Here is a 27440-nt window from a genome sequence, read left to right as displayed (position 1 = left end):
CTCTTCTCTCAGGGCACAAAGTGCACAGCAACGCCTGAGCAAACCCGAGGCAGCACCCGCGTCCCAGCCCGGGCAGAGTCTGCAGTGGGGCCGAGCACCATGGGCCGGGGTCCCTGGTGAGGGTCTTGCAGTTCCTGGCTTTCCTGCTCCATCCTCGTGGGCAGAGCAGCGAGCCCCTCGACCTCACAGTACCCCATGGCCCCGCCGGAGTGGGGGGGATCCAGCCCGAGGGAGGAAGAGCGGGGAGATAGCGGGGGTCCTGCTGCCGCCAGGAGGGGTTGCTGGGGTCGGAGGGAGATTTTTCACAGTGGTTGCTTGATCAAGGACACCTGGAAAGGCACCTGTCACCCACCAGTGCCAGCCTGCCAGAGCCCTAACAAGCAGCTTACGTGGGATGGGGGAATACGCCTGGCAACTGGGACCTCACTTTGTCTCCCATTTTTCCTAATTACTTTCATGCTTTAACCTGCAGACCCCAAAGACTCTGGTTGCTTAGTGTCTCGCTGTCTGGGCATTAATACAGCTGGAGGGAGCGGCAGAGGGCAGGAGGGGACTGCCCGGGCCGGCAGGCAGCTGCGGAGCTGGTTCCTGGGGCACCCGGCCCCGGTGCCGCACGTGGTGCTGGAAGCGGTCCCTGCTGACAGAGCAGCCTTCCCGCACGAGGAGAGGGCACTCCTGCCAGCCGCAGTGAGGACACGGGGTCCTTCCAGCTCTCCCTAGCTGTTCAGCATCGCTTTCCCTGTTTTACCACCCAGCGAGCCGATCAAACGCACGTGCTGCTGGCAGCATCGGCATGAGCACCACATGGCTGCGGGAGGAATGAACGTGATGCCAGCACGCAGAGAGGCTCAGACCCAGCTTCCTGACAGCAGCAAGTCACGTCAGAGGACGGGGAGCTGCAGAGGTGGCTGCTGGCAGGCCCAGCAGCACCACTCCGTGGGACATGCCAGCATCCCAGCTCTGCGTGCCCCACGGAGCGCCGCGAGTGGGACAGGAGCCGTGCCGGCACACACACAGGCCGACACGGGAAGTGTTTGCGATCTAAGCAGTGAGCTGGCTGACAAAACACTCAGGCATCTGAGCCAAACGTATAGGCCAGCTCCTGGCGTGGTTTCACGCAGACGGCTCCAGGAGGCCGCTGATAAAAAGGCTGGTTTTGCAGCTGGGCGCGTGCTGGTACGGCGCTCTTCAGCTGGCGCTGCAAGGCCGCGGGCAGTGCTGGCAGTAAGCGGGCAGGTGCAGGGGGATCGTGGGCACTGTGCAGAGAGCACAGCAGATTTTACAGGTCAGCAAACCCTCACATATCACACCTGGTACAGACGTGAGTGTTTGAACTGTTGCCCCAGAGAAATGACTCAATGTCTGCGCCGGGTATGGAGTTCTGTGAAAGGGAATATAAAAAGATATTGCTAAAACTACACAAGTTTAGTCAGACAATTAACAAGTTTAGTCAGACAATTAACAATTAAGCATCTGTTACAGCCCTAAACCTTCCTCCTGTGGGCTGGTAAAGGTTTACTGAATACACAATGATGCTTCAACCGTTTGACCTGTGGCAAACAGTGCAGTGACACACACTGTCCCTGCCACAGGAGAGGAAAACCCAGGTGAGTAACTCTCCTTTGCCAGAGACCCAGCAAAGCCACCAGGGGTGCTGGTGTGATGCTTCCCCTGTGGCAGGAGGGGTCCGGAGGCCCTGCCAGGCTGCCCCACACCCCTGGTCAAATATGGAGCCACAGGGAGAGCCCCAGAAAACCATCACAGGCAGAGGCAGTGTTGAATCATTCTTTAATCACATTTTAATCCTCCTCATCCAGCTGTGACCAGCACCATCCTGCTCCTCCTCAGCACCCGAGCAGGGCTGGGAGGGCAGCAGTGCGCCTGGTGTCTCCAAACCGCTGCAGCCCCGCTGGCATCACACTGGGGCACAGGGACCCCTTCTCCCCACTCCTTCCCTCCTGCTCCCCTCCGCATGGGGACAAAAGCCAAGGGCGAGTGGAAAAGGCAGGAAGGAGATGGGGGCATGGGGATGGAGAGGGGCTGCAGCCTCAGACGGAGAGGTGTGACTCCCTCTCCTCCTCCTCCTCCTCCTCCTGCATCTGCTCGCTGGGCTGGATGTAGTTGTCCTCGATGAAGCCGTCGTCATCCTCAGCTTGCAGGCCAGTGACACTGGGTATGGGGTGGCTCTCGCTGTCACCCCAGCCTGAGGAGCCCCTGTCCCAGCCCAGGCCCTCCTCCAAGGGGTTGCCTCCTATCGAGCTGGTTTCGGGCAGCGGCCGGTGGTGGTAGCTGACAAAGTTCTTGTGGCAGAGCTTGCACTTGGCGACCAGCGCCACCAGGATGGAGATGCTGATGGCTGTCACCAGGAAGCCCACGAGGTACGGCCAGCTCCTTCCTCCCTTCCCCACAGGCACCGTGGTGGCTGCAGCAGAGGACAGGCACGTCAGGGCACCGCGGGCCAGGCTGCGGCACCGCAGGCTGCAGGGGAGAGCGGGGGGGTCTCCACCATGGGGAGGTCACCCGTGGGGGTGGGCAGGAGGGAGCTGGTTCTTACTGACACAACTTACTGTCATTGTGGGTGGCTGTGGTCAGCTGCCCCGGGCTGACATCCCGAGGAAACCGCTGCTTTTTTTGGCAGCCCAGGTCCTGGGAGTCCAGAGCTGCGATGCCCTGTCCCCACAGCTCTGGGGGTGATGCGCAGGTGACCTGCATGGCTGGGAGACACACAGGCCAAGGTGAGGCGGGGGGTCCTCACCTGTTCCCTCCCCACTTCAGGGAGAGTGCTCCCTGCCTGCTCCTGGCTTGATGGGGTGCCTCACGAGGTGCTCCTGGCACTGCCCTCCAGCCTCGCTGGTCCTCAGCTAGGTGTAAGGCACAACCAGAGTTAAAAATCCCTAGCCATGGAGCTGCCAGCAGTGCTGTGCAAGTGTGTGTCCATGATTAGCAGGCTCTCCTTAACTTACTCTACTTAACTCTACTTAACTAACTTACTTAACTCTACTTAACAAATTCATGGACGCTGACAGAAACCCCACAGTCATAGGGCTGTTCTTGCCTGGGAGCTGAGCTCAGGGGGTTGAAGCCTGATCCTGCTCCTCAGGAGGAGATGCTGAATGCTCAGCAGCTTGTGAAAATCTGGTCACTTCATGCAGATACATATATATATATTTAGGAGCTGAACTGTATGTGCTGCTCATTTCCCAGAAAAATGGATAAATTACAGCTCACTGAATATTTTCCTTCTGCCTGTCATTCCTAGAAATCTTTGATACTGTCTGTACCCACAAGTGAGGAACTGACACTTTATGTCTCAGTTCAGTGTCCCTCAGCAGGGAGGTGAAAAATCCCTGGGCAGCAGCTTCAGAGCCTGCGGAGGAACCGGAGCAAAAGGATCAAACTCCCCCCCCAATTCCTCCTTTATGAAACCTCTCCTGTCACCTGTCCCCCGACTCACCTTGTCTGTCCTTCAGCCACTGCTGCAAGGGGTGAGCAGCACAGTCACAGACCCAGGGGTTCCCATCCAGCTGGACCTCAGGGACAGCCTCCATCAGCTGCAGCGTCAAAGCATCCATGGACAGCAGCGCATTGCTCCGCAGGTCCAGGTGGAGAAGACCTCTCAGCGGCAGGAAGAACGGGACCTCCAGCTCTTGCAGACTGTTGTTTCTTAGGAGCAGCGTGTGCAAGCTTTCCAAGCCCTTGAAAGTGTCTGTGTGGAGATGGGTGATGCTGCAGCTGCTCACGTCCAGCAGCCGTAGTGCCCCCAGGTTGGAGAAGACAGCAGGGCTCAGTGTGAGCAGGGCATTGCCAGAGAGGTTGAGGGAGTGCAGGGAAGGGAAATACATTAAAAGTGTCCCGTGACGAGGCGTGACCAAGCTGTTGAAGGAGAGGTCCAAGCCTGTGATATTTCTTGGAAGGGAGCTCGGAGCATACAGAAGATTCTTCCCATTGCAGTCGGCCCATCCCTGGGGAAAGAGCTGCTGTCTGAGATGGGCTCTCCGTACTGGGGAGGATCTCTGGACTGAGACTGCCCAGAAGTTCAGATGCCTTAATTAATTACCCTTTCAGAGCTTAGAAAAGCAAAGACACAAACGGGTGCAAAAATACATAAGCTACCAGCTTGATGTGAGCCAGGATAAGCAGAGATAGACAGAAACCAGCCCATCCCCATTCCTGGTGCAGTTGCCACCTGGGGTCACCTTGCAGCAGGCGCCAGATCCTCACCTCCAGCCCCCTGTGGGGAGCTCCCCACTGGGCAGGAAGCAAGAGAAGGCAGGCAGCAGCTGCTGCAGGGGCATCGCTGCTCCGTTGCCCACACACACTCATGACAAGGACCAGTGCATCTGCCACGCTGCTGTGATCACCTGGTGGTGCTGTGCCTGCAGGGCCTCTGCTTTATGTCATTTTTTTTTTATGTAAAGCCACAAATCTGGCATTATGTCAGGGTTCTCGGCAGCTCTACCTCGCAGACCTTTGTGCCTCCCCGCAGCACCAGCAGCAGCCCCCTCCCAGCTCTGCAGCCCATGCCAGGAGCAGCTCCTCAGGCCCCGTGCAGGGATACAGCACCCACACCTCCAGCCCTGCCTGCTTCTGTAGCCACATGGTAAATAGTGGCCTAGTCCACATTGCCTGCATCTCTACTAGAGAATAAAACAGACTGGAGGCCACTCTCTGTCCCAGAAGGCCAGCAGTCCATGCTGGATAGATCCATCAACCCAAGCGGATGGATTTCCTTTTCCCTCCAAAAAATGACGTGGTCAAATTCAAGCTGGTTTGGGGAGCAGTCCCAGCACACGTTACTCCTGCCTGGGCATTACCCGGGACAGGGCTGGCTGGCTGGGAGGGAAGCTGCCAGAGATATAACACTGCCAAGGCACTGCTGTTATTTACTATCGGAGCCGCACGTGGGTGTCCCGTGCTGGACACTTGCTGTAGCCCTTGGTCCCAGGTTTCCAGTCTGGCTGCTTTCCAGCTAGCAGGCATTTCCATTCCTCCACCTCCCGCATGGCCACCCCTCCTTCCATCCTCCCGTTCTCCCAGATCTCCTGCCAGGCCCTTCTGTCCCCACTTGCCAGAGACATGGGTGGGCACTTACAAACCCAGGCCGACAAGGACTGGATGGTGCCGGGGCCGAGCCGCGGTGGCACCACACGGGCACAGTGCTGAGCTCGCGCAGCGCAGGCTTGGGGCTGCTGGGGACAAGGGTCCTGCTGTGAGAGCTCCCTATCTGCCATGCTGCAGCCTCAGTCAGTCCCTGCGTCACCGCACACGGGAGCAGGGACCAAGGGGCTCCCAGGAGGTGACACACACCCCGTACAGACCAGATTTGGGCTGGGAGCCCCTTGGGGTCATGCCTGCTGCTGCACGGCTGCTCAGGGGCGGTCGCGGTGCTGCAGCTGAGCAATCCCTGGAGCCAGCAACACGGCAGCCCGGGCAAGTCCCCGCCAGCCCCGGCGTGCTCCAGCAACCAGCAAGGACAAGGCCACCACGAGCCCACCCCCAAGCCCCCGTCCCCTACCTGGAGGTCGAGGCTGCAGGGGTGTCCCGCCACCGCCGCTGCCCAGGCGCAGAGCAGGCCGCAGACACCGAGCAGGCCAGCAGGAGCCATTTGGCTCCAGGAAGCTGCCGGGCAGAAAAACAAGTTTGAGGGCGGGTGGCGGAGCCGACCGTGCCGGTGAGGCGCGGTGGTGACGGGGGACGCCCACCCCCGGCCAGGCCACGGCCACCACAACGCCCCGCAGTGCCGCTCACCCGGGGCCAGCCCGGCGGCCGCGCTCGCTGCCGCGGGCCGTGAGGCACAGGGCAAGGCGGCGGCGCAGGTTACACATTAACCACCACGCCTCGCCGCCCCAGGGGCTGCTCTGGGGAGAGGCAGGCTCCTGGCCGGGTGGCTGTGACAGAGCAGGAGGTGGGCATGGAGGTGGCACCTCAGGAAGGTCGCGCTCAGGGGAGCAGCTTGAGGACGGCTGACCCTGGGGCTGCCTGCCAGCCATGCCCTGGCCTCAGCGAAAACCAGGGAAATGATCCTCAGGGAAAGTGTTTCCCAGCCACCTGTCCTTGATCTCGCCAGTGTGGGGTAAATGCAACACAGACGGGCACTCTGCCTCCTCCTGCTCTGCCGATGCAATGGGCAGGCTGGGGATGCCAGTGGCACCGTCACGCAGCAGCCCCGTCACACAGAGGCATCGTCACGCAGCAGCACCAATGCTGGCGGCAGCCTTGAACCTGGCCTTGCAGGGTGTCTCCAGGGCCTGCTGTGCACAGAAAACAGAGCAAACCGCCAGAAAGGCAGGGCTAGGAAATGCTGCTGAGGCGGCCTGTAGGTGGACTCGCAGGGTGTTTGCGTTTCCTATCAGGAAACGTATCAGTGCATTATGGTTTCTGGCATGCGGTGCCTTGGATTAGAACGTGCAAATGATAACAGAAAGGGGTATTTTTGTCACTATTTTTTTTAGTACATTATGATTCAGCAAAAATGTTCAAGTCTGTGAATCCAATACAAACCAAGGTGTGGTGGAACCACCCTGTGGTCCTATGGCTCTGTGTTAGAGGAGAGCAAGTGTGGTGGGCACAGCTGCACCAGGCATCCTGGTTCCTTGTCTGGAGCTGCAGAGTCCTTGCTGAGTGTCCCCACGAAACCTCCCAGAGAGGTCTCCTACCCTGCCTCCGACCCAGGGGATTTGTGCAGATACAAACCTCTTCTCCAGAAAAAATGCAAGGGGATGAATAAGATTGGGTTCGGTCCCTTGGTGGATCCCTGAGTTCATCGCCTGGTGTGAGAGCTGATGGCTAAATGGATCTAACTCCCCAAAAGACCAGAGCAACGCCTGGTCTTAGTCCCTTCCTGCGGTAAGTGGAGCCGTGCCTTGCTCCCTGCAGGAGCACGCTGCAAGGCCCGTGTTTGCAGTGTCCCCACAAAGTGTGCTTGTTCCACGTCAATAATCCCTTCATCACAGTGGTTCCTCATGTCAGACAACGTTTCACAAAGTGCTTCATAGATTATTGTTCTGCCTGCATGGCCACGCTGCTGTGACCGCAGAGCGTGCTGCCTGTCTCCAACACAGATAAGCACAAGGTGGCACAATGGCAATCACAGTCCTGAGCGTGACTGACCTCTACTGCCAGTAAACTACGGGAAGCAGCCATTTATTTATGTTTTCATCTGCCTATCCCCCTTCCTGCAGCTGTATTGAGTGCATGGATGAATCCCTGACCCAGAGTTTTTGCAAATCAGCTTTGGGTTTGACAGGCAAAGCTGGACAAGGCAGTCCCCGTGAGTGCGGAGAGGCGGCACTGACTGCAGCAGGAACCGGCTGCAGTTGCCCAGCCCACGTGGGGCAGCCAGGCTTCTGGACATGCACTCGTTGTTTAAATTACAGACATGCCCCAGGATCTCCCAAAGACGTAGCCCCTCACCTACCCACAGCCCACCAACCAAGGAAGCAATGTAATTCATTTTCCAGGCAAATGTAGGCAGCTGCATCCAGCACCCATCTTTTTGGGGTCTCTCCATCGCTCCCGTCTGGGGTGGCCGATGGCTGTGCTGGCAGGAGCGGGTGGGAGCCGGGCACGGAGGCGGCACGGCAGTGTCCCTGTCCACTGCCATCACTCGGCACTCCTCGGGCCCCCGTATGGCCCCAGAGCGCGCTGTAAATAGTCGGAAGCGATGAATGGATTTCCCCTTCCTCTCCATGTGTGCTTTAGATTTTTGGCCGGATACAGCATGGGTTCGGGACACACCAAAACACGAGGCTTGCTCCCCAGCAGCCTAGGCTTTCACATGGGAACAACTCGGTGTGCTGCTTGAAAACAGCGTGTGATTGAGCGGGTGAAGATTGCGGCGATTTCCTCGGGAATGCCGTGAATTTACCTGGCTAACAGCCAGTGCCCAGCACCCATCTGAGGCCAGCATGGCTTTGCAGGTCTGGGCAGGCACACGGAGAGGCTGCCGCCGTGTCACTGCCCAGAGCTTTCCCCTGGGTGTAGCCCAAGGACGGGCGGTTTCTGAAACAGGAAAGAGGGAGACGGGCTGGAAGGCGGTCAAGGAAAGCCAGGCTTTCGGCTGCTTCCAGCTTCCTCCCAGACGTGTTTATGGCCATGTGGAGGGCTTTTTTCTCCCCTCAGCAGCTGCTGCCCTCCTGCTTGGGCTGGCTGGCCGTGTCCTGCTGCAAGGTCTCATCTGGTGCCAAACCAGTCCTCTGCCCCGATATGGGCCTCTGCAGGCAGAGCAGCTTTGCGGTACCCCCTGTGCTGCCACCCAGCCCCGCAGGGACACAGATGGGGCAGGGGATGGTGGCACCCTGTTGGGGCTGCCTGGGGCTGCTCATCTGTTGTACACACCGCAGTACCAAATTCTGGCACGCAGAAGTGAAGGGGTAAGTGGCAAGGGAAGGAGCAGCGTTAGGACTTCCCTACCAGAAGGGTGTTTGGACACCTCTCAGCCAGCACTGGGGATGGGGGCAGAGGGAGGCTGGATGGCCCGTCTGGACTCACGGTGGCCGAGGAGTCCCGAGCTGTGCACGGCCTCAGCACCGTGGGGCACATCCAGCACAGGGCAGCTCCCGCCCGCGGCTCCTGGAGTCAGGGCTGGCTCCAAACAATGGGTGGAGAGCAGGAAACGCCGCATGGGAAACAGGATTTGGCTCCGCCGCCGCCGCCAGCCGCGGCCCCTTGGCCCCCTTCCTTTCCCTGCTCCACAGAGCCCTTCCCACAGCCGCAGGGGCACACCAAGGGGATGAGGATGCTGCCGCCCGAGCGGGCTCGGGCGTAAGACCCTCACCATCACAGGCGAGGAAGGGGCTGGGACACCACCTAGCCTGGCTGGGGCTCAGCATGGCTGGGGACACCTTGAGCACGCAGCCCTAACCCCAGGGGGAGAGCCCCCACCGGGCAGCCCCTTTGCCAAGCAGCCGGGCAGCTGCTGAGCAGGCGGGGACAAGGGCATCTTCGTCACCATGCCCAGGCTATGAGCCAGAAGAGGGGGTCCTGGCTCCCCCAGACGCCAACCAGCACTACAGGGACAAGATGGGGGGCACAGACAGGGGGCAGGGGTCCTGAGCCCCCGCTCATGTGGATCCTGTAGGCAACTGCCACTGCCGGCTCCATCCCCCGTGGCTGGGGCATGGTGGGGATTTTCTGACCTGTGCCAGATTCAGGACACGCCGCTGGGACATGGAACTCCGAGTTTATCTTCTGCTTCTCTTCCCATGGCTGGCAGGTAAATCTCCCCTTTCCCTCTGCCCTGGGGGCAGCCCCTTGCTCGGGGAGCTTTGGTGGGACAAGGCAGCCATGGCAGCCCAGTGGTGCCGGTGGAGCAGGGACTCAAGGGGGGCATGGAGGGAGGAAACATCCCTGTGAGATTGGTGGTTTGGAGACCTCGGGTGCTGGCGGTGCCAGCGCTGAGCTGCCCTCCGCTGCACGCCAGCATGGGGCTGGGGCACAGGCAGCGCATGGAACGAGAGGGGGATCCCATTCTGCTGCATGCTTGGCTCACGCAGGGACCTGAGCCCGTGGGGATCTCCAGAAGGAGACTGGAAATTCCCACTGTGCCACGCTGCTGGGTTGGGGGCAAGAAGGTTCTGGAAAAGGGGTGATATTTGGGTTATGGGGGTCTGTCGCTGTGACTGACCTGGGTGGGCCCAAGCCCTGGTCTGGCCATGACGTGCCCCAGTGCTCCCCCCCACAGGGGCCATCCTGGACATCACCCTGATTGCCAACGTGCAGAGCCTGTCCCACTCCGACTTCTTCCTCTCCTGCGTCATGGGCGAGCGTGACGTGAGCTACCTGCAGATTGAGCGGGAGAACAAGATCGTGATGACACACCCCAAGACGGGCTTCCAAAACTACCGCAACCGCAGCAACCACGTCCAGGCCAGGGGCTTCTCCATGCCCGACCTGGTGGGGATCCTGTACTGCATGGGGCGCACCCCGACGGAGCAGGCCCAGGTGGTCTACGTGCACAACAGCCACAACGGTGAGCGGATGGGGCTCTAGGGCAGTGTGACCCAGTCACTGAAGCTAGGTTTGGGGTCTGCTGGCGCTGGTGGTGGCAGCTCTCGGGTCAGCAGGCAGCTCTGGTTCTTGTGCAGAACATGGGTGAGGTGGTGGACCACCACCACGAGGTCTTGTCTGGTCAAGCATTGGGCATGAGCAGCAGCCATTTTGATGTTCGTAGGGTGCTGTGGATTAACCCGTAGCATGCAGGAGATGGCACCTGGTGCAATGAAGTAGCGTTTGCACCCCGTGAAGGTACGAGAGGAGAGGGATTTTCAGCTGGAGGAGCGTGGCCTGGCCCCAGGGGTGCTTGGTGGCCTCCTGCCAGGGCGGCGTGTGGGCAGGGCGGCCGGCGGCAGCCGCCTGGGGCGGGAGCAGCGCGCAGGAGCCGGGCAAGGTCCGAGCGGAGGGAAGCTGGAGGAGGTGGGGAGGTCTGGCAATCATCAACCAGGCGGAGGGGCCAGCGGGCAGTGCCAGCCCCAGGGCCATGCTGAGGGGCCCTGGCAGGGCTGGCTCTGCCCCAGCCGGGCTCCTGGGGAGGGCTGGGTGCAGGAGGCAGCATGGGGCTTGTCTCCTGCCCCTGCTCCTCTGCAGGCCCATAGAGCCAAAAGGGCCTCCTCAGGCTGGCCATAATGCCCGGGGATCGTGGTCTCTGGCACTGCCCTTGCTGACCTCCTCTTCTCGTGGCCCTTGAGACTTCACAGAGCTATTGGGACTGAAATTTTCTGCGATAGGTGTTTTCCTCTGGATGTTTTCTAGCTCTTTGTTAGAAAGATTAGGCTAAAACAACACATTTCCCTGCCTGTGTTAAAATTCAGCTCTACCACACTGTTTTGAGCTGCTCCAGTATCTCAAACTGGGGAACAGACTGCGATAAGGACTGTGCTGGTGGGGCATGAGCATCCTCCAAGGAGCAAGGGCTGGTCTGTGTCCTCCGCCAGGGGTTTGCACTGAAAATGGCAGCGGTCTTATCGGGAACAGAGACGGACGGTCTGGGCAAACAGAGTGCTGGGGAGGTGCTGAGGGAGGAGGGCAGAGTGCTGGGAGGCGGCGAGGGAAGGCACAGGGGTGCACAGGGGACAGGGAGGGCGTGGGCACGTTGGAAGAGCACTGCGGTAAGTTAAGGGGGAGTGAGAGGAGCTCTGCACCCCTATATTGCATGGATGAGGTGGTGGCGGGGACCCAGGCTCACTGGTCTGGTCCAAAGCCCCTGCAGGAGTCACAGGTGACCAAAAAGCTGTTGTTGCTCTGTTTAATTTAGAGAAGGAGAAGCTTAGGAAAAAAATGAGGAAGACTGATCAAAGGAAAAAATAACAAAACAAAAAAAATCTTGCCAAGGGAGTGAGGGCTGTATAAAGAAACCACCTTGGAGACTGAAGTGCATATTGTATTGGCTCTCCCTGGGGGGCTGAGCATGCACAAAAGCAGTTGTCGATAAGCAGCAGGTAGGGAATGCTGTCAGAGGAGAGTTGGTGTCTTCCAAGAGGCTGTGTACAAGTGGGAACATAGGAAAGATTTGAAACTTTGGAAGTTTTGCTGTAAAAGCACAGTAAAACAGACCAAAAAGATCCCAAGAAGCAATTTGATGAAGGGTTTAAACCTGACAATAAACTATTTTTTTTAGATATCCAGAGCAGAAAGGTGCCCAGAGAGGCCACTGCAGAAAAATGAAATTATTTTATTTTTGTGTCTGTGAACACAATAGGGAAGTTCAGGAAATTTGTCAGAGGATCTGTCTAAAATTACAGGGCTGATAAGAGAAGACAGGCAATAAATAGCATAAACGAGCAGTGCTGCGTTGCCAGGACCTCTCCTTGGCTTGCATCAGTGCCAGTGGGCAGGCTGCAAGGCTGCTGGTGTGCCACTGGCCTGCGTTACGAGCTCTCTAAGAGGGGACTTGCACCCTCATATAGGAAAATTCCCTTTCAAAGGCAAAGATGCTCATGGGGACCCTGTTTTGCAAGGTTAGATGCTGGGCTCTCACTTGGGGCACTGGACGGAAGGTCCAGAGGCAGGCAGAGCCTCCTGGGCTGCCAGAGAGGGGGCTGCAGGGGGACGTGCAGAGCTCTGTGAGATCCTGCATGCCTGGGAGCACCGCAGAGCCGTCAGTTACCTGATGTTATCTCTCCCACTGCAAGCACAAGAGAAAACTGGTAACAGGCAGGTGAAGAGGGGACAAGGAGGTGGTTCCTTGTGCTCCGTGCACAAGGAACTGGGCAGGACCAGGGCTAAATCTGCGTGCCTTTGACAAGAACAAAACCCATGGAAGAACAATCTCGAGTGTGGCAGAGTGAAAAGAGAGATAAGATCTGACTCGGGAAGCTGCCGGGCTGCAGGTGGTGCAGGCGGGGAGGCTCTCCTGGGGAATTACCGGGATGCACTCGACCTGCCGTGCCCTTCCCCGGGCGTCCGCGGCGTGTGCCGCTGGCCCACGCTGGGGGCAGGATGCAGGGCTGGATGTGCTCTGCTCCCGCCCAGCACGGCCGGTGTCAGGGTGTGCGATCTGGCGCCCTGGGAGCCGGCACCTGAGTGTGCCCTTCTTTGTGTCTGCCCTGGCACGCCCAGGGCTTGGCTTCCCAGTCCTTAACGTATTTATAGCCTGGTTTAGGCTCAAAGCTGCGCTCTGGCTGACTCACAGCATAGCTATGGGAGTTCATCGCTGTCGCATACCCTGACACTTGGGAAATCAGGAAAACATGGCTGTGCTGTGGCTGAGTGCTCTGCTGCAGGCAGGGGCAGCCGCTGGTCCTGCCCCTCGCTGCCCCTCGCCTGTCTGCAGCCGCTCCGCAGCTCCCTGGTCTGGCAGCAAGCAGGGTGTCCCAGGCTGTCACGTCTCCCCAGGCTGCTGCCAGCATCACGGGAGAGCAGGACGCCCCGTCCCTGGGCTGACAGCCCTCTTGCAGCTCATCTAGCAGGGGTGCAGATGGGGATGTGCGTGGTGATGACCCCATGGAAAGCTGGGCTTGGGCTGTGTTTTGGGGTGGCTGGTCCAGGGGTGCCGGTGCTGCCCTCAGCCTGCTCCTCCTCCTCCTCCGCAGCCCACCTCTTCCCGGTGAGGGCCACGCAGTCCGTGAACATCGCCGAGACGGCCACCTTCTCTGCCAGGGTCCTCAAGAGGAAGGAGACGGACGTTATGTGGAAAAGAAATGGCAAGTGGCCCCGCAGCAGGGCTGCTCCCACACGGTGCCTTGCGCCAGCCCCGCTGCCAGCCCCGTTCACTCCCCCACCCCAGGGTGCCGGTGTCCCCAGGTCACCCTCTGTCCCCGCAGGTACCTACTACCAGACCACGGACCGGGGCGAGGTGCGGGGCGACCTCTTCACCCTGACCCTCCCCAACGTCAGCGTGAGCGAAAACGGCGTCTACAGCGCCACGTTCATGGGGGACAGCCCTCTGTGGAGTGCCTTCTACAGGCTGATCGTGAGAGGTGAGCAGGGCCGGGGAGGTGGCACCCCGCTGCCCCTTCCTGTCCCACAGGGACACGTGGCCCTGGTAGACCAGTGCCACCCCACGGCCCCTCTGCTCTCCCCGCAGCATGCACCGCGAAGAAGTGGGGACCGTCCTGCGAGAAGGACTGTCCCGACTGCCTGAACGGGGGCGTCTGCCACGACCACGTCGGTGAATGCATCTGCCCTCCCGGCTTCACGGGCACCCGCTGCGAGAGAGGTAGGGCGCCCGGCTGCCTCTGCCCGGCGGGGATGAGCTGTGCCCGGGGGGTTCCCTGCTGCACCCCCAGATCCAGGCACCACGGCCAGAAACTGTGTCTGCATCCCCAGCCCCCTGCTTCTCGAGCAGGACCATCCACCTCCTCAGGACAAGCTTTGGGGTGGGGGCTCCTTGCCTGCTTGGGGTGGTGATGGGGGGCTTCAGGACCCCAAGCTGGCACCACGCTGTGCACAGGCAAACTGCTTGTTTTCCAGCCTGTCGGGAAGGCCAATTTGGCCGCAACTGCCAGGAGACGTGCCAGAGAGCCCAGGGCTGCAGAGGGCTGAGCTTCTGCCTGCCGGACCCCTACGGCTGCTCCTGCGCCTCGGGGTGGAGCGGCTCCCGCTGCAACCAAGGTACGGGGATGTGGGCATCTGCCACCCGGCCCTGCGTGGGGGTCCCTGCCCCGGCGTGGGACCACCGGCACACCGTGGCTGGGGATAGCAGTGAGCATTTCTCTTCCCGCAGCCTGTCCCCCGGGATACTACGGCCCCGACTGCGCCCTGGGCTGCGCCTGCCGGAACGGGGGCAGCTGTAACCGCTTCAGCGGCTGCGTCTGCCCCGCGGGCTGGCACGGGCAGCACTGCGAGAAGTCAGGTGAGGCTGGCGCGGGGCTGCAACGGGTCTCTGTCCCCTGCAGGGGGGCTCCAGCTCCTTCCTCACTGGGGACATGGTGGGAGCTGGTGCCAGCCTATGCAGCTGGGTGGGCAGCCCGCCTTGCTGGCAGAAATAGCCCCCAGCCCCATGGAAACCAGGGTGCTGAGCTGCAAGGGTAGCGTGTACTCCGGCTCTCATGAATTAGTTGTGCCGAGAGCATCGCTGGGCCTGGAGCATGGGGAGGGATCTGGGATGGACCCCACTGCTCAGCCACGACCCCCAGCACCGGCTCCACTGCAGATGTGACTGGGGAAAGGTCTGAGCATCTCCTGTTCATGGGGCAAAGCACGACCAGCCCTAACGCTGATTTCTCCGCACCAGACCGCTTCCCCCAGATCATCAAACTGGCCTCGGAGTTGGAGTTCAACCTGGGCTCGGAGCCTATCATCAGCTGCGTGGCCACCGGCAACCCTCTGCCCGCGAGCGACGGCGTGGAGCTGCGCAAGGCCGACGGCACTGTGCTCAAGGTACCGCACACCGCCCCGCGTCCACCCCGTGTCCTCGCCCCGCCGTCATCCCTGGGCATCGGCACGTGTTGCAGGCTCCCCCAAAATCAGCGGTCTCCCCGCTGGCGTGGGCTGCCGCAGGGAGTGATGGATGGCTCCTCTGTGCCCACAGCTGGTCAAAGCCATCATCGAGCCGGGGCAGATCACCTGCGAGTTTCAGGTGCGGCGCCTGATGAAGGACGATGCGGGGCTCTGGGAGTGCAGGGTCTCCACCACCGGGGGCCAGGACAGCCGGAAAGTCAAGGTCAACATCCGAGGTGAGGGATGAGTGGAGGTGCTGGGGCATGGTGTGGCAATGTGAGCCCCCTGCTGGACTAGATGCCGCCCATCATGTGTCACAGTGCCAGCAGACAGGTTTGGGTGGTGATAAGACACTTGTTGGGGTCCTCCCTTCCCTGACAGTGCTGGAAAGAGCCGAGAGGTGGTGGATGTCCCCACACTCTGCTCCTCATTGCTCCTGGTCCCACTCATATTGTTCCTTCCTTCACACCCAGTGCCCCCAGCGCCCCTGAGCCCCCCCCGGCTGCTGGCCAAGCAGAGCCGCCAGCTCGTGGTGTCACCTGTGGACTGCTTCTCTGGCGACGGACCCATCGTCTCCGTCAAGCTGCTCTACAAGCCCAAGGACGACACCTCAGTGTGGTCCTCTATTGTGGGTATGTGCCTGTCCTCACAGGTAGGACCTGGTGGAGGGGTCTGGGGTGGGCAGAGGTCTCCGTCCCGCTCAGCAGGACCCCCTGGGACCCTCTGTGGTGATGCCAAGGAGGACACCAATGGTGGGGCAGGTTGTGGGTGGGGGGCATGGCTTTGACATGTCCTCTTGGCCAACAGTTGACAACAGCGAGAACATCACCCTGATGAACCTCCGGCCGGTGACTGCCTATGTTGTCAAGGTGCAGCTGAGCCGGCCGGGGGACGGCGGGGAGGGCAGCAAAGGACCTGAGGCCGTCATGGTGACCGAGTGCCTAGGTGGGCCCCCGTCCCTCTGACCCCAAACCTGACCCTACATGGCATGGGGTCCGCCAAGCCTCAGGGCTGGCACGTGGTCACTTTTCGCTGCCTTTTTGTTCACAGAGCCCACAGTCAAGCCCGTGATTGAAGGCTGGTCCATCGAGGAGAAAAACACACTTCATGTCAACTGGAAATTGCCAAGTAACCACGAGCCGGCACACGGGTTCATCGTCCATCTCTTTGACTCTGCGAGGCGGCTGGTCTGGGAGAAAAACATCACGTCCATCTCCGTGCTCTCCGCCCGCATCGCAGACCTGGAGTTCAACAAGGAGTACGGGCTGGAGGTGCTGGTGTACCACTGCACCAGCCTGGGGCCCCCCTCCGACCTCTACAAGGTCATGATCAACAGCAAAGGTGGGCACCGCGCGGGGCCAGGCGCAGGCACGCTCCCCCCAGAGCATGGGGGGCTTTAGGGGAGCCATCTCCTACCTGCACCTCATGGAGAAAGGGGGAGGAAACAGGGAGGTGAAGTGCAGTAACGTGTGATGCCTGCAGACAGATCTGTCCTCCGTGTCCTCGCCCAAGCCTTGCTGGGCTTGCCTACACTTGCTGCCCTTACAACACCCCGTAGCGACAAGTTCCTCAATGTAACTATTCCGTGTAAAGAAAAAAAACATTTCCTTTTGTTTGCTTTCACCCCAGTGATCTCACTGGGTGGTCACGTCCCGTCAGCCTGGCCAACCCTTCTGGCAGACGAGGGGGAAGGAGCGCACAAGGTGTGACTTCAGTGAGGTTCAGCGCAGCCTGGTACCAGCTGGGAAGGCTTCTTGCGTGTCAGGCCCGGGGGATGTAGTGCTCCCTCTGCTCTGTGCTTGTGAGAGCTTCGGCTAATTGCGGGATGCGTGCTTTAGGATGTGGGCAAGGCTCAGAGGAGGAAGTGGGAAAGATAAAAAAACATCATCTGTGAGGAAGGGTTGAAGAAAGGAAATATCCCAAGAGGTGTTCAGTACAGAGACATCTAGCTTGAGGGTGCCTGAGGCTGGGAAAAGGTGGTGCAGCCCTGTCCTGCTGTTCCACCCTCCCATCCCCACCCACTTCTGGCCACCGCTGGAGGCAGGACACCCGGGAAGTTGGTCTGACCCAAGGGGCAGATCCAGGGAAGAAGGTGAGACTGAAAGGTGGCTGGAAAGCCAGCTCCCAGCCCACACAGGGTCACCAGGAAGGGGACAGTGACCAGCTGCTGCTCGTGGCAGCAAAGAGATGGACGAGAGGTCCAGCGCTCAGCCCCTGCAGCACTGGGAGCCCCATGCCGGGACTGACGCTCTCCTCTCCTCCTCCCAGGGCCCTCCTCCCCACGGTCACTGTCAGCAGAGTCTGTGTCCGACACGGCCGTCAGGCTCTCCTGGCAGGTCCCCGAGTACCCCAACGGGGGCATCACCAAGTACATAGTGGAGCTGCAGCAGGTGGGGGGCACCAGCGAGCCCCAGTGGATTGACACCGACAACGGCGCCGAGACCACCAAGACCGTCGGGGGCCTCAACGCCAGCACCACCTACCAGTTTCGTGTCCGGGCCAACTCGCACGTCCCGGGGGAGTGGAGCCAGCCTGTGAAAGCCAAGACCCTGGGGGACGGTGAGTGGGGTGTCCCCGGGGCTGCACCACAGCCCCTCGGCAGGAGGTGTCACCTCCGCAGCCCCACCGCTGACCTGCCGTGCCCTGCTGCCCACCTCGCCCCAGGAGCTTGGAGCTCTCTGCTGGAGCTCGGTGTCAGTGTCTGGGTCGGCAGAGAGGCCGGGCTGCTCGTGGTAACCTCTGGAGCAGCAACCCAAGCCCAAACACTTGTGTATGTCTTCAGACCTCCTACTCCTGAGCAGATTCTGGGTGGCTCTGCCTTGGTCAGAGGCTGACACGGTGTGCAAGGGGCAGGACAGAGGTGGCACAAAAGGGGCTGGTGGCTGTGGAAACACAGGGAGGAACCAGAGCTGGTTGCAGGTCGAGGAACCGATGAGTTTTCTGGCAGGGTCCAGGCAGTACCAGCCTCCCCCTGTGCCGCTGGGAGCTGGGGGTGGGCTCTGGTGCCTTCATGGGCTCCCACGATGCTGGGACAGGGCCGAGGTCTCGGTGCTCAGCCATCCGTGCAGCCCCACGATGCAGGGCTCAGCCATTGACCTCCCTCCCTCCTCTCGGCAGGAGCGCTGAGCGTGCCGCCCAGCCTGGGCAGCCAGGGCACCGAGCAGTCGGGAATAGACCAGCAGCTGCTCTTGGCCATCGTCGGCTCCGTGTCCGTCACCTGCCTCACCATCCTCTTTGCCCTCCTGGCGCTCTTCCTCATCAAGAAGAACTTTTTCCACCGGCGCCGCACCTTCACGTACCAGTCTGGCTCGGTGAGTGCCGCCTGCCCCGCCAGGACGGTGTCCCCAGCTCCCCACGTCCCAGCCCGATCCAGGTCACGCTCCGTAGCCTCCAGTCCGGACGCAGCCAGGCCTCACCTCCACGTGGAGAGGGTGCGGAGCCCACCCTTGCCCATGACGCCTGCCCTGCCGGCCCCGCCGCGGGGCAGAGGGGTGCCCGGTGCCCCTAACCTCACCTGCTCCCATCTGGCAGGGCGAAGAGACCATCCTGCAGTTCAACTCGGGGACCCTGACGCTGACGCGCCGGCCCAAGCCGCAGCCCGAGCCCCTCAGCTACCCCATCCTGGAGTGGGAGGACATCAAGTTCGAGGATATGATCGGGGAGGGGAACTTCGGGCAGGTCATCAGGGCCATGATCAAGAAGGATGGCTTGAAGATGAACGCAGCCATCAAGATGCTGAAGGGTGAGTGCTGCAGTGGGGTGGGCAGGGCAGAGGGCGTGGGGGGGCACGGCTGGGTCTTGAGCAGCACTCGGGGCTGAGGAGGGGCGGGAGATGCCCATGGAGGAGCAGAGGAAGGGTCGCTCCTGTAGGACCGAAGAGTGCATCCCTGCTTTGCTTCCAGAGTTTGCCTCAGAGAACGACCACCGTGACTTTGCCGGGGAGCTGGAGGTGCTGTGCAAGCTGGGCCATCACCCCAACATCATCAACTTGCTGGGGGCCTGTGAGAACAAGGGTGAGGGCTGTCCCCTGCTCCCTGCTGGGTGTTCCCTGTTCCTGGGGACAGCCCCACGAGCCCTGCCTCCTCCTGCCCGCAGGCTACCTGTACATTGCCATCGAGTATGCCCCCTACGGAAACCTCCTCGACTTCCTCCGTAAAAGCCGAGTCCTGGAGACCGACCCGGCCTTTGCCAAGGAGCACGGCACCGCGTCCACCCTCACCTCCCAGCAGCTCCTCCAGTTTGCTTCGGACGTGGCCAAGGGGATGCAGTACCTGAGCGAGAAGCAGGTACGTCCCGGGGATACAAGGGCAGGGGCGTGCTCCCATGCCGCCATGGCTCACTGCTGGCCTCTCTCAGTTCATCCACAGGGATCTGGCAGCCAGGAATATCCTGGTGGGAGAAAACCTGGCCTCCAAGATCGCCGACTTTGGCCTCTCCAGAGGGGAGGAGGTCTACGTGAAGAAGACGATGGTGAGGCAGGGGCTAGGGGACTCCATGGGGCCTGCACGGATGCGGTGGGCAGGACCCCCTGGCAGCGGGAACACCCCACCATGCTGGGACCAGCTGGATGCCAGCTGCCCACACCTCCTTCCATCGGATGTCCCCTGACGGTCACCCTCCGTTTCCCCAGGGCCGCCTGCCAGTTCGCTGGATGGCCATCGAGTCGCTGAACTACAGCGTGTACACCACCAAGAGCGACGTGTAAGTCCACAGACCCTGGGGTCGGGGCACAGCCGTGGCCACCTCTGTCCTTCCAGGGCAGCGGGTACATCCCTGGGGAGCTGTGGGCTCTGCCCAAGCCCTGTTTGCCCTCCTGGCCCCATCCAGTCCCACCACAAACCCAGTCTGCTCGTCCCCGTACTCACGAGTGGGACGCTGCCGCTGGCTCTGTCCCAGCCTCACCTCCTGCTGTTTCAGGTGGTCGTTTGGCGTCCTGCTCTGGGAGATCGTCAGCTTGGGTAAGGCTCCTCCCTGTCCTCTCTGCCTGCTTGGGTCCCTGCAGGTCTGCAGAGCCCTCGTCCTGCTGCAGCCCTGGAGGGGACAACCCAGAGGGGCGGTGGCCGGGGGCCTGGGCACTGTCCCAGGGACAGGGTGGACATCACCGTGTGGGTCCTCCGCGGGGCTCTGGGTCAGGGGGATGAGGACACGTGTGTCTGTGGCCGCAGGGGGGACTCCGTACTGCGGGATGACGTGTGCCGAGCTCTACGAGAAGCTGCCCCAGGGCTACCGCATGGAGAAGCCCCGCAACTGTGACGACGAGGTGTAAGTGGGCAGAGCGCCCTGCGTCCCCCCCACCACTCCTGGGGGCAGCTCCTGGCCGGTCCCCTGTGCACCCCAAACCTCCTTCCCCTTGCTTTAGCCTCCCACCTGCTCCTCCCCATCTCCCCCAGCAGCTTTTCCACCCGCTCCGCTCCGTGCACGCTGACCGCCCGGGCTCTGTCCCCAGGTACGAGCTGATGCGGCAGTGCTGGCGTGACCGCCCCTACGAGCGGCCGCCCTTCGCCCAGATCTCCATGCAGCTCATCCGCATGCTGGAGGCCCGGAAGGTGAGTGGGAGCGGGGCACAGGGGGGCCACCCGCCCTCCATCCCTGCGCGAACCCACCAAGAGCACCCCAACATCTCCCCCGGGCAGCTCTGCGGGCTCCAGCCCCGTGCCCGTGAGCAGCGGGTGCGGGAGGGAGCGGGGACGGGGACACCGTCACGTCCCGCTCCTGACTCGGGTTCCCACGCAGGCCTACGTGAACATGGCCCTGTTCGAGAACTTCACCTACGCAGGGATCGATGCCACCGCCGAGGAGGCGTGAGGCTGCGCCCGGCTCCACGCCGCAGGGGGACAACGCTGGCCCCCAGGCTGCTGGGACAGCACTGCGGGGACAAGAGGCTGCCTGTCCCCGCCGGGTGACAGCGGCCCAATGCCGGTGGCACCTGCAGAGAGTGCCCTCCTGGCAGCAGGACGGGGCCATCCCCTTGGGGTACCTCCCCGCGTGCGTCAGCAGTACTGGCACGGCACCGACACTGCTGGAGGACACGCGAGGATGGCCCCGAAGGACAATCGCCAGCTGCATGTAGCACAGAGGGCAGGAGAGGGGCTCTGTCCCCAGGAGCCAGGGGTTGCCGCAGCCGTGGCAGGACACAAATACCTGAATTTTGGGGTGAGAGAAGGAAGCAGAGTCCTGGCAGCTCCCTGCCCTGCAGCTCTCAGCATACTCTGGTGCCAGCGGGGCTGCGAGCATCGCTGCCGGCGTGGGACACGGCAGCCCTGGCACAGGAGGAAGCACTGTGCAAGGCCTCCAGCTCGGCACTAGCCCCTCAGAAATCAACAGCTATGCTTTATGGTCAATAAACACAGTGCAACGGACAGCCGGCTCTGGCGGAGCGGAGGGTGTCTGCTGCTCTGCTGCTGCAGCAGTGACTTCTGTCACCATTCTGGTCCTCTGCCCCAGATCCCAGTGTCCCCTCAGCTGGCTCTCCGTGGGGACGAGGCTGGTCCCCCAGCTTGTCCCCATGCAGCAGCGCATGTCCCCGGGCACTGCTGGCACCCACCTGCGTATCAATGCCATTTTGATTTCCCATTCTGGCCTCCAGTGCTATTTGGTGTCAACTGCAGCCATCAGTGAGCATCTTTTAGGTTGGACATTAGGAGGAACTTCTTTACGGAAAGGGTTGTTGTTTTTGGTGTTGAGTCACCATCCCTGGAGGTCTTTAAAAGACGTTTAGATGTAGAGCTCAGTGATATGGCTTAGCGGAGGACTTGTTAGTGTTAGGTCAGAGGTTGGACTCGGTGATCTTGGAGGTCTCTTCCAACCTAGGTGATTCTGTGATTCTCTGATCTCTGCTCCATCACTGAGGTGCCCAGTGAAAAGGTGACCAGGACCAGCCCCTGCAGGCAGCCTGGTGCAGTGTGCCCCTCATTGCACCGAGGGGGCTGCTGCTGGGAATGGCACATGGGGCAGCATCACCAGCCGTGCCGAAACCAAGTTTCAGGGGTTTTTTTTGAGTTTTGAGTGTTTTTGCCTCTCTGACTGCAAAGCCCAGTCGCCGGATAGAGAAGGAAGTGGGATTGGTTTGACAAAACTTGACTGTGACAAACTGGTGCTGGCTGTTCCCCCCCTTCCCTCCGTGCCCCCGGGCTGGCAGTGCTGCCCCCATCCCCTGCGGGATAAGGAGATGCCGACCCCCCCGTGGCATGGTGTGGACGTGTGCCAGCAGCTGCCCAGCCCTGGATGGTGCTGCAAGGCAGAGCGGGTCCGTGCAGAGCTGCAAGGGACAGCGTGGGGTGGGATGGAGCCGGAGCCGCTGCCCTGTGCCCCACGCTCCGACGTGCCAGCAAGGACACGGGTGTCACGGAGCACCCAGCAGCCTGCCCAGCCCCGAGCAGGGGCCTCCCTGCTTTCTCAGGGGTTGTTTTTCTTCCCACCCCGGCCTCCCGGCGTGCCGGTAGCCACAAGGGCAGGACGTGCCGCCTATCTGATGGGAGCAGTCTCTCTTGGCACTGCGGCTGGCGGCGGAGGGGCCGCGGCACGGTGGTTTTGGGCACGGGGAAGTGCTGGCGATGGGGCGGGGGGAGCCTCCAGCCAGGCTTCCTGAGCAGCACAGCCGACACTTCCCAGATAAAGGTATCGCCCCGAGGAGCCGCGGCAGCAGCCGGGGCCCCGGGAAGCACTGAGCACGGCACGCGGGATGGCGGCCTGCCTGCCCCGGGGCTGGCTGCCCTCGCTGCTCGCCGTGGTCCTGCTGAGCCTCCGCAGCCCCGCGATGGCCCCCGAGCTGGTGACATCCCAAGGTAGGACCTGGGGGCCTTTTTAACCCCCCAGGAGGGCCAGAGGGGAGCTGGCATGCTGGCCTGGCAGGGTGCAGCGAGACCCCCTGCAGCAGGCAGGAAGGTGTGGGATTGGGGAGGGGGCACCCGGGTGTGCTCGGGGTGGGCGATGGAGCCCCCACTCACACGTGGGGCGCCTCCCTCACTGCAGAAAGGACCTGGCAGCCCTAAGGAACGGTTTTGGGGTGGCAGCTGCCAGCCGTGTGGCATCATGTTGCTGCACAGGGTCTCCCGATGACAAGGTCTGAGCAAAGTCCCAGGGCACGGCTCTGCACCGCAGCACAGCAGCAGCACTGCTGGCTCACCGCGATGCTCCTGCGCCAGCCTCGCAGCACGCAGCTCTGAGCGCCGTGACCTTACCTCCCCGGTGGGATGCTCCCACCCAGCCCTGAGCTGGCCCCACCGGGCTCCCTGGTGCTTTGCAGCCCGCTGCACAGCTCTGTTAGCCTCAGGTCCATCCACGTGGCCTTTGAGCCCCTCCGTAGGTCTTCTAACCCTTTCTGTAACACCATAAAAAGCATTAACTGAACAGAACTGTTGATCTCGTGCCTCATCTTTTCACGCCCACCCAAGGTCTCTGCCCATCCTACTACAGCAGGCGCTGGAGCACACTTTAAGTTGCTCCTATAGGGGCAGTGGGAGGAAAGGGTTTGGGATCATCCTCTGCCTGAAGCCTCCACACCCCGACACCACTGCAGCGCTGCCAGCGCGATGTCTGAGGGCGCTCCGTGCCGGCTGCAGAGCTGAGCAGTGAGCTTTCCTAGGAAACTGCCTGCACTGAGCAAAGATGCTCTGGTGCCGCAGCGCCGCGGGCTGCAGCCGGAGCAGGGGGACGCAGGTCTCCGTGCCACCAGGCTGCAGGGACCCGGCCACCCTGTCCCATGTCCCATCCTGTCCCCCAGGGCTGGGGAAGGTGCGGTGCTGGCAGGAGGCCAGAGCAGGCCTGGGGGGGCCGGGAGGGTGCGAAAAGGGAAGAGCAGGTAGGAGGGAGGCTGGCGGGGAGCGGCTGTGGTCTGCGGCCAGGGGACGTGGGCTGGGGGAGGAAGGCGATGCTGAGCTGGGAAAGGAGGAACAGGGCCAGGGGTCAGGGCAAGGTAAGGGGCAGGGAGAGCGAGGGGACACCTGGCAAAGACATCGGGGGACCGTGGTACTCTTATGGTGACTCCCTTCTCCTGGAGAGGGCTCAGCAGGCATCGCAGGGGTGCGACGCTCCAGTTTACCCCTGCAACAAAAGGGAGGAAGCGGTGCAGAGACACAGAGCCCCCCACAGACCCCGGGCTGGGGCTGACACCCCCCCCCCTGTGCTCAGAGCCGTGTGCCCCCACGCCAGCCCCCAGGCCCCTGGGGCGCTGCTCCTCCTTATCGCACTTCCGCGCGCCTTCCGGCGTGAGCAGGGCAGGGGTGCTTCCCGCTGATCTCCAGGGCCGGGCCGAGCCCCCTGCGACCGCAGGGCTATTTCGGGATGGTTGTTTGTCCCGAAGGACCCTGCGTGCTGGGGAGGGGGGAGCGGGGCTGCCAGCCCAGGTCACGGCGATGTGCGCGTCCCTCCCCACGGTGCCACGCTGGCAGGGGCTCAGGTGGGATGGGGACGTGTTGGGGACAGTGCTGTGCCTGGGGGTGCCTTCATGCCCACCCTCCTGCCAGACGCTGCGCTGCTGGAGGAGGTGCGCGAGGACATCCTCTGCTTCTCCCGCTCCTTCGAGGACCTCACATGCTTCTGGGATGAGGAAGAGGAGGCGAGGGGGATGAGCCACTTCTACTACTGGTACAGCAGGTAGGACGTGGCGGGGACGTGGCCCGGCCTGGCACATGGAGTGCTGTTGGGTGACACCTCGGTGCCATGCCCCAGATCCCCTCTCCTCTACCTGGCCCCAGCCACGGGGTGCTGGAGGACCCCATCTGTTCCTCAGGGACGTGCCCACGGCGTGCGCAGTTTCCACGCAGCGCCGTGAGGCTGGCGGGACGCGGCACGTCTGCGCCTTCCCCAGCCAGGACGTGCGGCTCTTCACCCAGCTCCACGTCCTCGTCCTGGACGCCGCCACCAACCAGACCAGGCACCAGCGGGAGCTCAGCGTGGACGTGGTGGGTGAGTCCCTCCCACGGCACAACACCAGGGCACCGGGACCATCCCTACACCTGGGTCCCTTCTCCCTGCCCGCCAGGGGCTGGCAGCACCTTGTGCCTCAGCAGGGCCGGGGGTGCCCGTGCCGGGGCTGCCGCAGGAGGGGAACGCCACAGCACGTTCCCCGCAGGTCTCATCGCCCCCCCGGTGAACGTCAGTGCCCGCTGGGCCGGAGCCACGGGGCAGCTCCACGTGTCGTGGCAGCCACCACTCCCTGACTACCCAAACTTCTTCCTCTACGAGGTGCGCTACAGCGCCGCGAGCCCCGCGGGGACGCCCCACGGCACAGCGTGGGACCCCGGCAAGCAGCACACCGGGGACAGGGACCCCCCGACCCATCTGAGCAGCAGCACCCACCCGCCCACGGCCCGGGGAGCCGCAGCCTCCCCGCGAGCAGGGCAGGTAGGTACAGGGGCCGGGGGGCTCGGGGGGCATAGCGGCCCCCCAAAGCCTCACGCCTCTCCTGCAGGGGCTGGTGCAGGCCGACACCTGGGTGGTTCTCCAGCACCTGCGGCCGGGGGTGAGGTACCACATCCAGGCGCGCACCAAGCCCGACGGCACCTCCATGGACGGCGTGTGGGGGCCCTGGTCGCAGGCGGTGGCGGCGGAGACACCCCACTCCTCCGGTGAGCGGCCGGGGGCTGCCAAGCGCCCACACCCGGGAGTAGGTCCTGGGGTAGGTGAGGCGCAGCAGCTGGGTTTTGGGGGGCCAGGGCAGGGGAAGCAGCCCCCTCCCTGCCCCGGCTCTCGCCTGCCCAGGGGACATCGGGCTGTGCTGCAGCACCCCTGACCTGCAGCACGTGCGCTGCGAGTGGAGCTGGGACCCCGCGGAGCACAGCAGCTCCCACGAGCTCTTCTACCAGGAGACTCCACGTGGGGCTGGCATAAGGTGAGGGGCACGGCGGGGATGCAGCAGTGTCCCATGTCCCGCACCATGCCACCAGGCACCGTGCCCTGCTCCGCCAGCATCAGCCTCGCACCTCCCCGCCGCCTCCCCCAGCCACGCTGCTGCTCCAACCCCGACTTTCCTGGGCAAGAGCAGGAAGGAGCAGCGCCGGCTGGGGGACAGGGGGCTCTGCCCCAGAGCAGGGCTGGCAGAGGGTGAGGGCAGCGGTGCCACCAGGGCAGGGCTCACAGGCTGCCCGCTCACCGCGCAGGGAAGATACGTGGCAGCGGTGCCAGGAGGCCAGCGTGGGGATGCAGGGAGCCCACACCTGTACCTTCCAGCCCAGCAATGACAGCGCCATCGCCGTCCTGGTGAACGTCACCCGGCCCCACGTGCTGCCCAGGCTCAGCTACTTCAAGGAGCCCTTCTGGCTGCACCAGGCCGGTCAGTCCCAGCTCCGACACGGCCCCGGCCCTTGCTCGGATGCTGGGCACAGGGTGCCGGGGTAGGGTGCCAGTAACACGCCCCCCGTCCCTGCAGTGCTCACGGAGGCCCCGCAGCTGGTGGAGGCGGCGGTGGCACAGGGCCAGCTGAGCCTGCGGTGGCTGCCGCCCCTGGAGGAGCTGGCGGAGCAGCTGGATTACCAGGTCCGCTACGCCGCCGAGAGCAGCCCCGACTGGAAGGTAACACACAACACACAGGCCGGCGCCCCCGGAGCAGCCGGGTGCCCGCGCAGCCCCGTCCCCAGCCGGGCTCTGCCCCGCAGGTCCTGCAGGTCCCGCGGGCGGCCAGGGGAGAGGTCCTGGACCTGCGGCCGGGCGCCCGCTACCGTGCCCAGGTGCGGGCCCGAGCCGGGGGGCCGCGGTACCAGGGCAGCTGGAGCGCCTGGTCCAAAGCCGTCGTGGTCGACGCCTCGGCCGACGCCGGTAAGGGTGCGGGAGGCGTGCTGAGCAGCGCGGGGCTGGGGGTGCGAGGGGGCCCTGGGGTGCGCCCAGCACCACCCCCGCTGCTCCCCCGAGGCAGGCTGGATCATCCCGAGCGTGACGGTGCTGCCGCTGGTCTTCGCGGGAGCGCTGCTGGGGCTGCGGTGCACCTTCCCCTCCCTGTACAGGTAAGGCCGGGCCGGGCCGGGCAGCGGGGGCAGGGCCCGTGCCGGGGGCAGCGCGGTGCCTCGCCGCGGGGGCCTGCCCTCGACGCCCGCCTCCTCCCCGCGCTCAGCAGCGTGAAGCAGCGGCTGTGGCCGCCCGTCCCCGACCTGCACCGCGCCCTGGGCAGCTTCCTGCAGGACGGCGGCAAGCAGGGGCAGGTGAGGGACGGGACGGGACGGGACGGGGGCGGGACCCCCCCGGCACCCCCCAGCCGCCGGGGCCGCCCCGAGCCCTGCCGTCCGCCCCCCGCAGGCCTTCTACAAGCAGCCGCCGGAGGAGGCGGTGCTGCCCTGCCTGCTGGAGGTGCTGCCCGCCCCGCCGGGCGCCCTCACACCGCCGACGTCGGAGCCCGCCGCCGGCCGGCCGCTGCCCCGCGCCGGGGCGCCCAGCACCGACATCGCCAACCAGTCCTACCTGCTCGTCAGCGGCTGGGAGCCGCGCGGGCCGCCCTGAGCCGCCCCCCACCCCCCCCATAAACGACACCGACCGCTGCACCGCCACCCCGCCTCCTCCTTCCTTCGCGCCGCCCCCCGCAGCGACAGCGCGCCCCTCCCACCCCGTCCCCCACCACCCACCGACTGCCGAGC

The 27440-nt window shown here is 63.0% G+C and overlaps 3 protein-coding genes across 6 annotated transcripts; 2 read left to right on the top strand and 1 right to left on the bottom strand.

Annotated features, from left to right (window-relative positions):
* Window positions 1-1771: 1771 nt before the first annotated feature.
* Window positions 1772-6245, bottom strand: LOC308198674 (leucine-rich repeat-containing protein 19). The gene is made up of 5 exons (XM_080601502.1): window positions 5749-6245; window positions 5516-5619; window positions 3455-4024; window positions 2568-2714; window positions 1772-2422 (listed from the first exon to the last, which is right to left on the bottom strand). Exons 1-5 carry the CDS (start codon window positions 5988-5990, stop codon window positions 2049-2051), a joined length of 1437 nt encoding a protein of 478 aa, XP_080457628.1. The 5' UTR covers window positions 5991-6245; the 3' UTR covers window positions 1772-2048.
* A 2184-nt stretch (window positions 6246-8429) lies between these two features.
* On the top strand, window positions 8430-23231 carry TIE1 (tyrosine kinase with immunoglobulin like and EGF like domains 1). 4 transcript variants are annotated; one of them, XM_080601853.1, is made up of 23 exons: window positions 8430-9214; window positions 9668-9970; window positions 13029-13139; window positions 13260-13415; window positions 13523-13654; window positions 13909-14049; window positions 14162-14290; window positions 14672-14817; window positions 14969-15113; window positions 15351-15509; window positions 15685-15822; window positions 15928-16218; window positions 17146-17436; window positions 17995-18308; window positions 18409-18619; window positions 18780-18890; window positions 18973-19163; window positions 19234-19347; window positions 19508-19578; window positions 19795-19835; window positions 20043-20139; window positions 20324-20423; window positions 20611-23231. In XM_080601853.1, the coding sequence occupies exons 1-23, from the start codon at window positions 9169-9171 to the stop codon at window positions 20680-20682; spliced, it is 3510 nt and encodes a 1169-aa protein (XP_080457979.1). In that variant the 5' UTR covers window positions 8430-9168; the 3' UTR covers window positions 20683-23231. The 4 variants fall into 4 exon arrangements, with proteins under 4 accessions (XP_080457979.1, XP_080457980.1, XP_080457981.1 ...); XM_080601854.1 differs by having other exon boundaries at window positions 8431-9214; window positions 9683-9970; XM_080601855.1 differs by having other exon boundaries at window positions 8433-9214; window positions 17995-18188.
* Window positions 22431-27351, top strand: MPL (MPL proto-oncogene, thrombopoietin receptor; the record flags this gene model as incomplete). Its single annotated transcript, XM_080601865.1, is given in 13 exon segments — window positions 22431-22536; window positions 22539-22661; window positions 24342-24471; window positions 24608-24783; window positions 24950-25221; window positions 25289-25445; window positions 25579-25708; window positions 25977-26149; window positions 26246-26388; window positions 26472-26631; window positions 26729-26816; window positions 26924-27011; window positions 27106-27351. Coding segments are annotated over 13 exon segments (1947 nt in total). The 3' UTR covers window positions 27307-27351.
* Window positions 27352-27440: the final 89 nt, after the last annotated feature.

Source organism: Anser brachyrhynchus (assembly GCF_964034855.1).
Source record: "Anser brachyrhynchus genome assembly, chromosome: 8".
NCBI classification, from domain to species: Eukaryota; Metazoa; Chordata; class Aves; order Anseriformes; family Anatidae; genus Anser; species Anser brachyrhynchus.
This window is presented reverse-complemented; position numbering and strand designations above follow the sequence as displayed.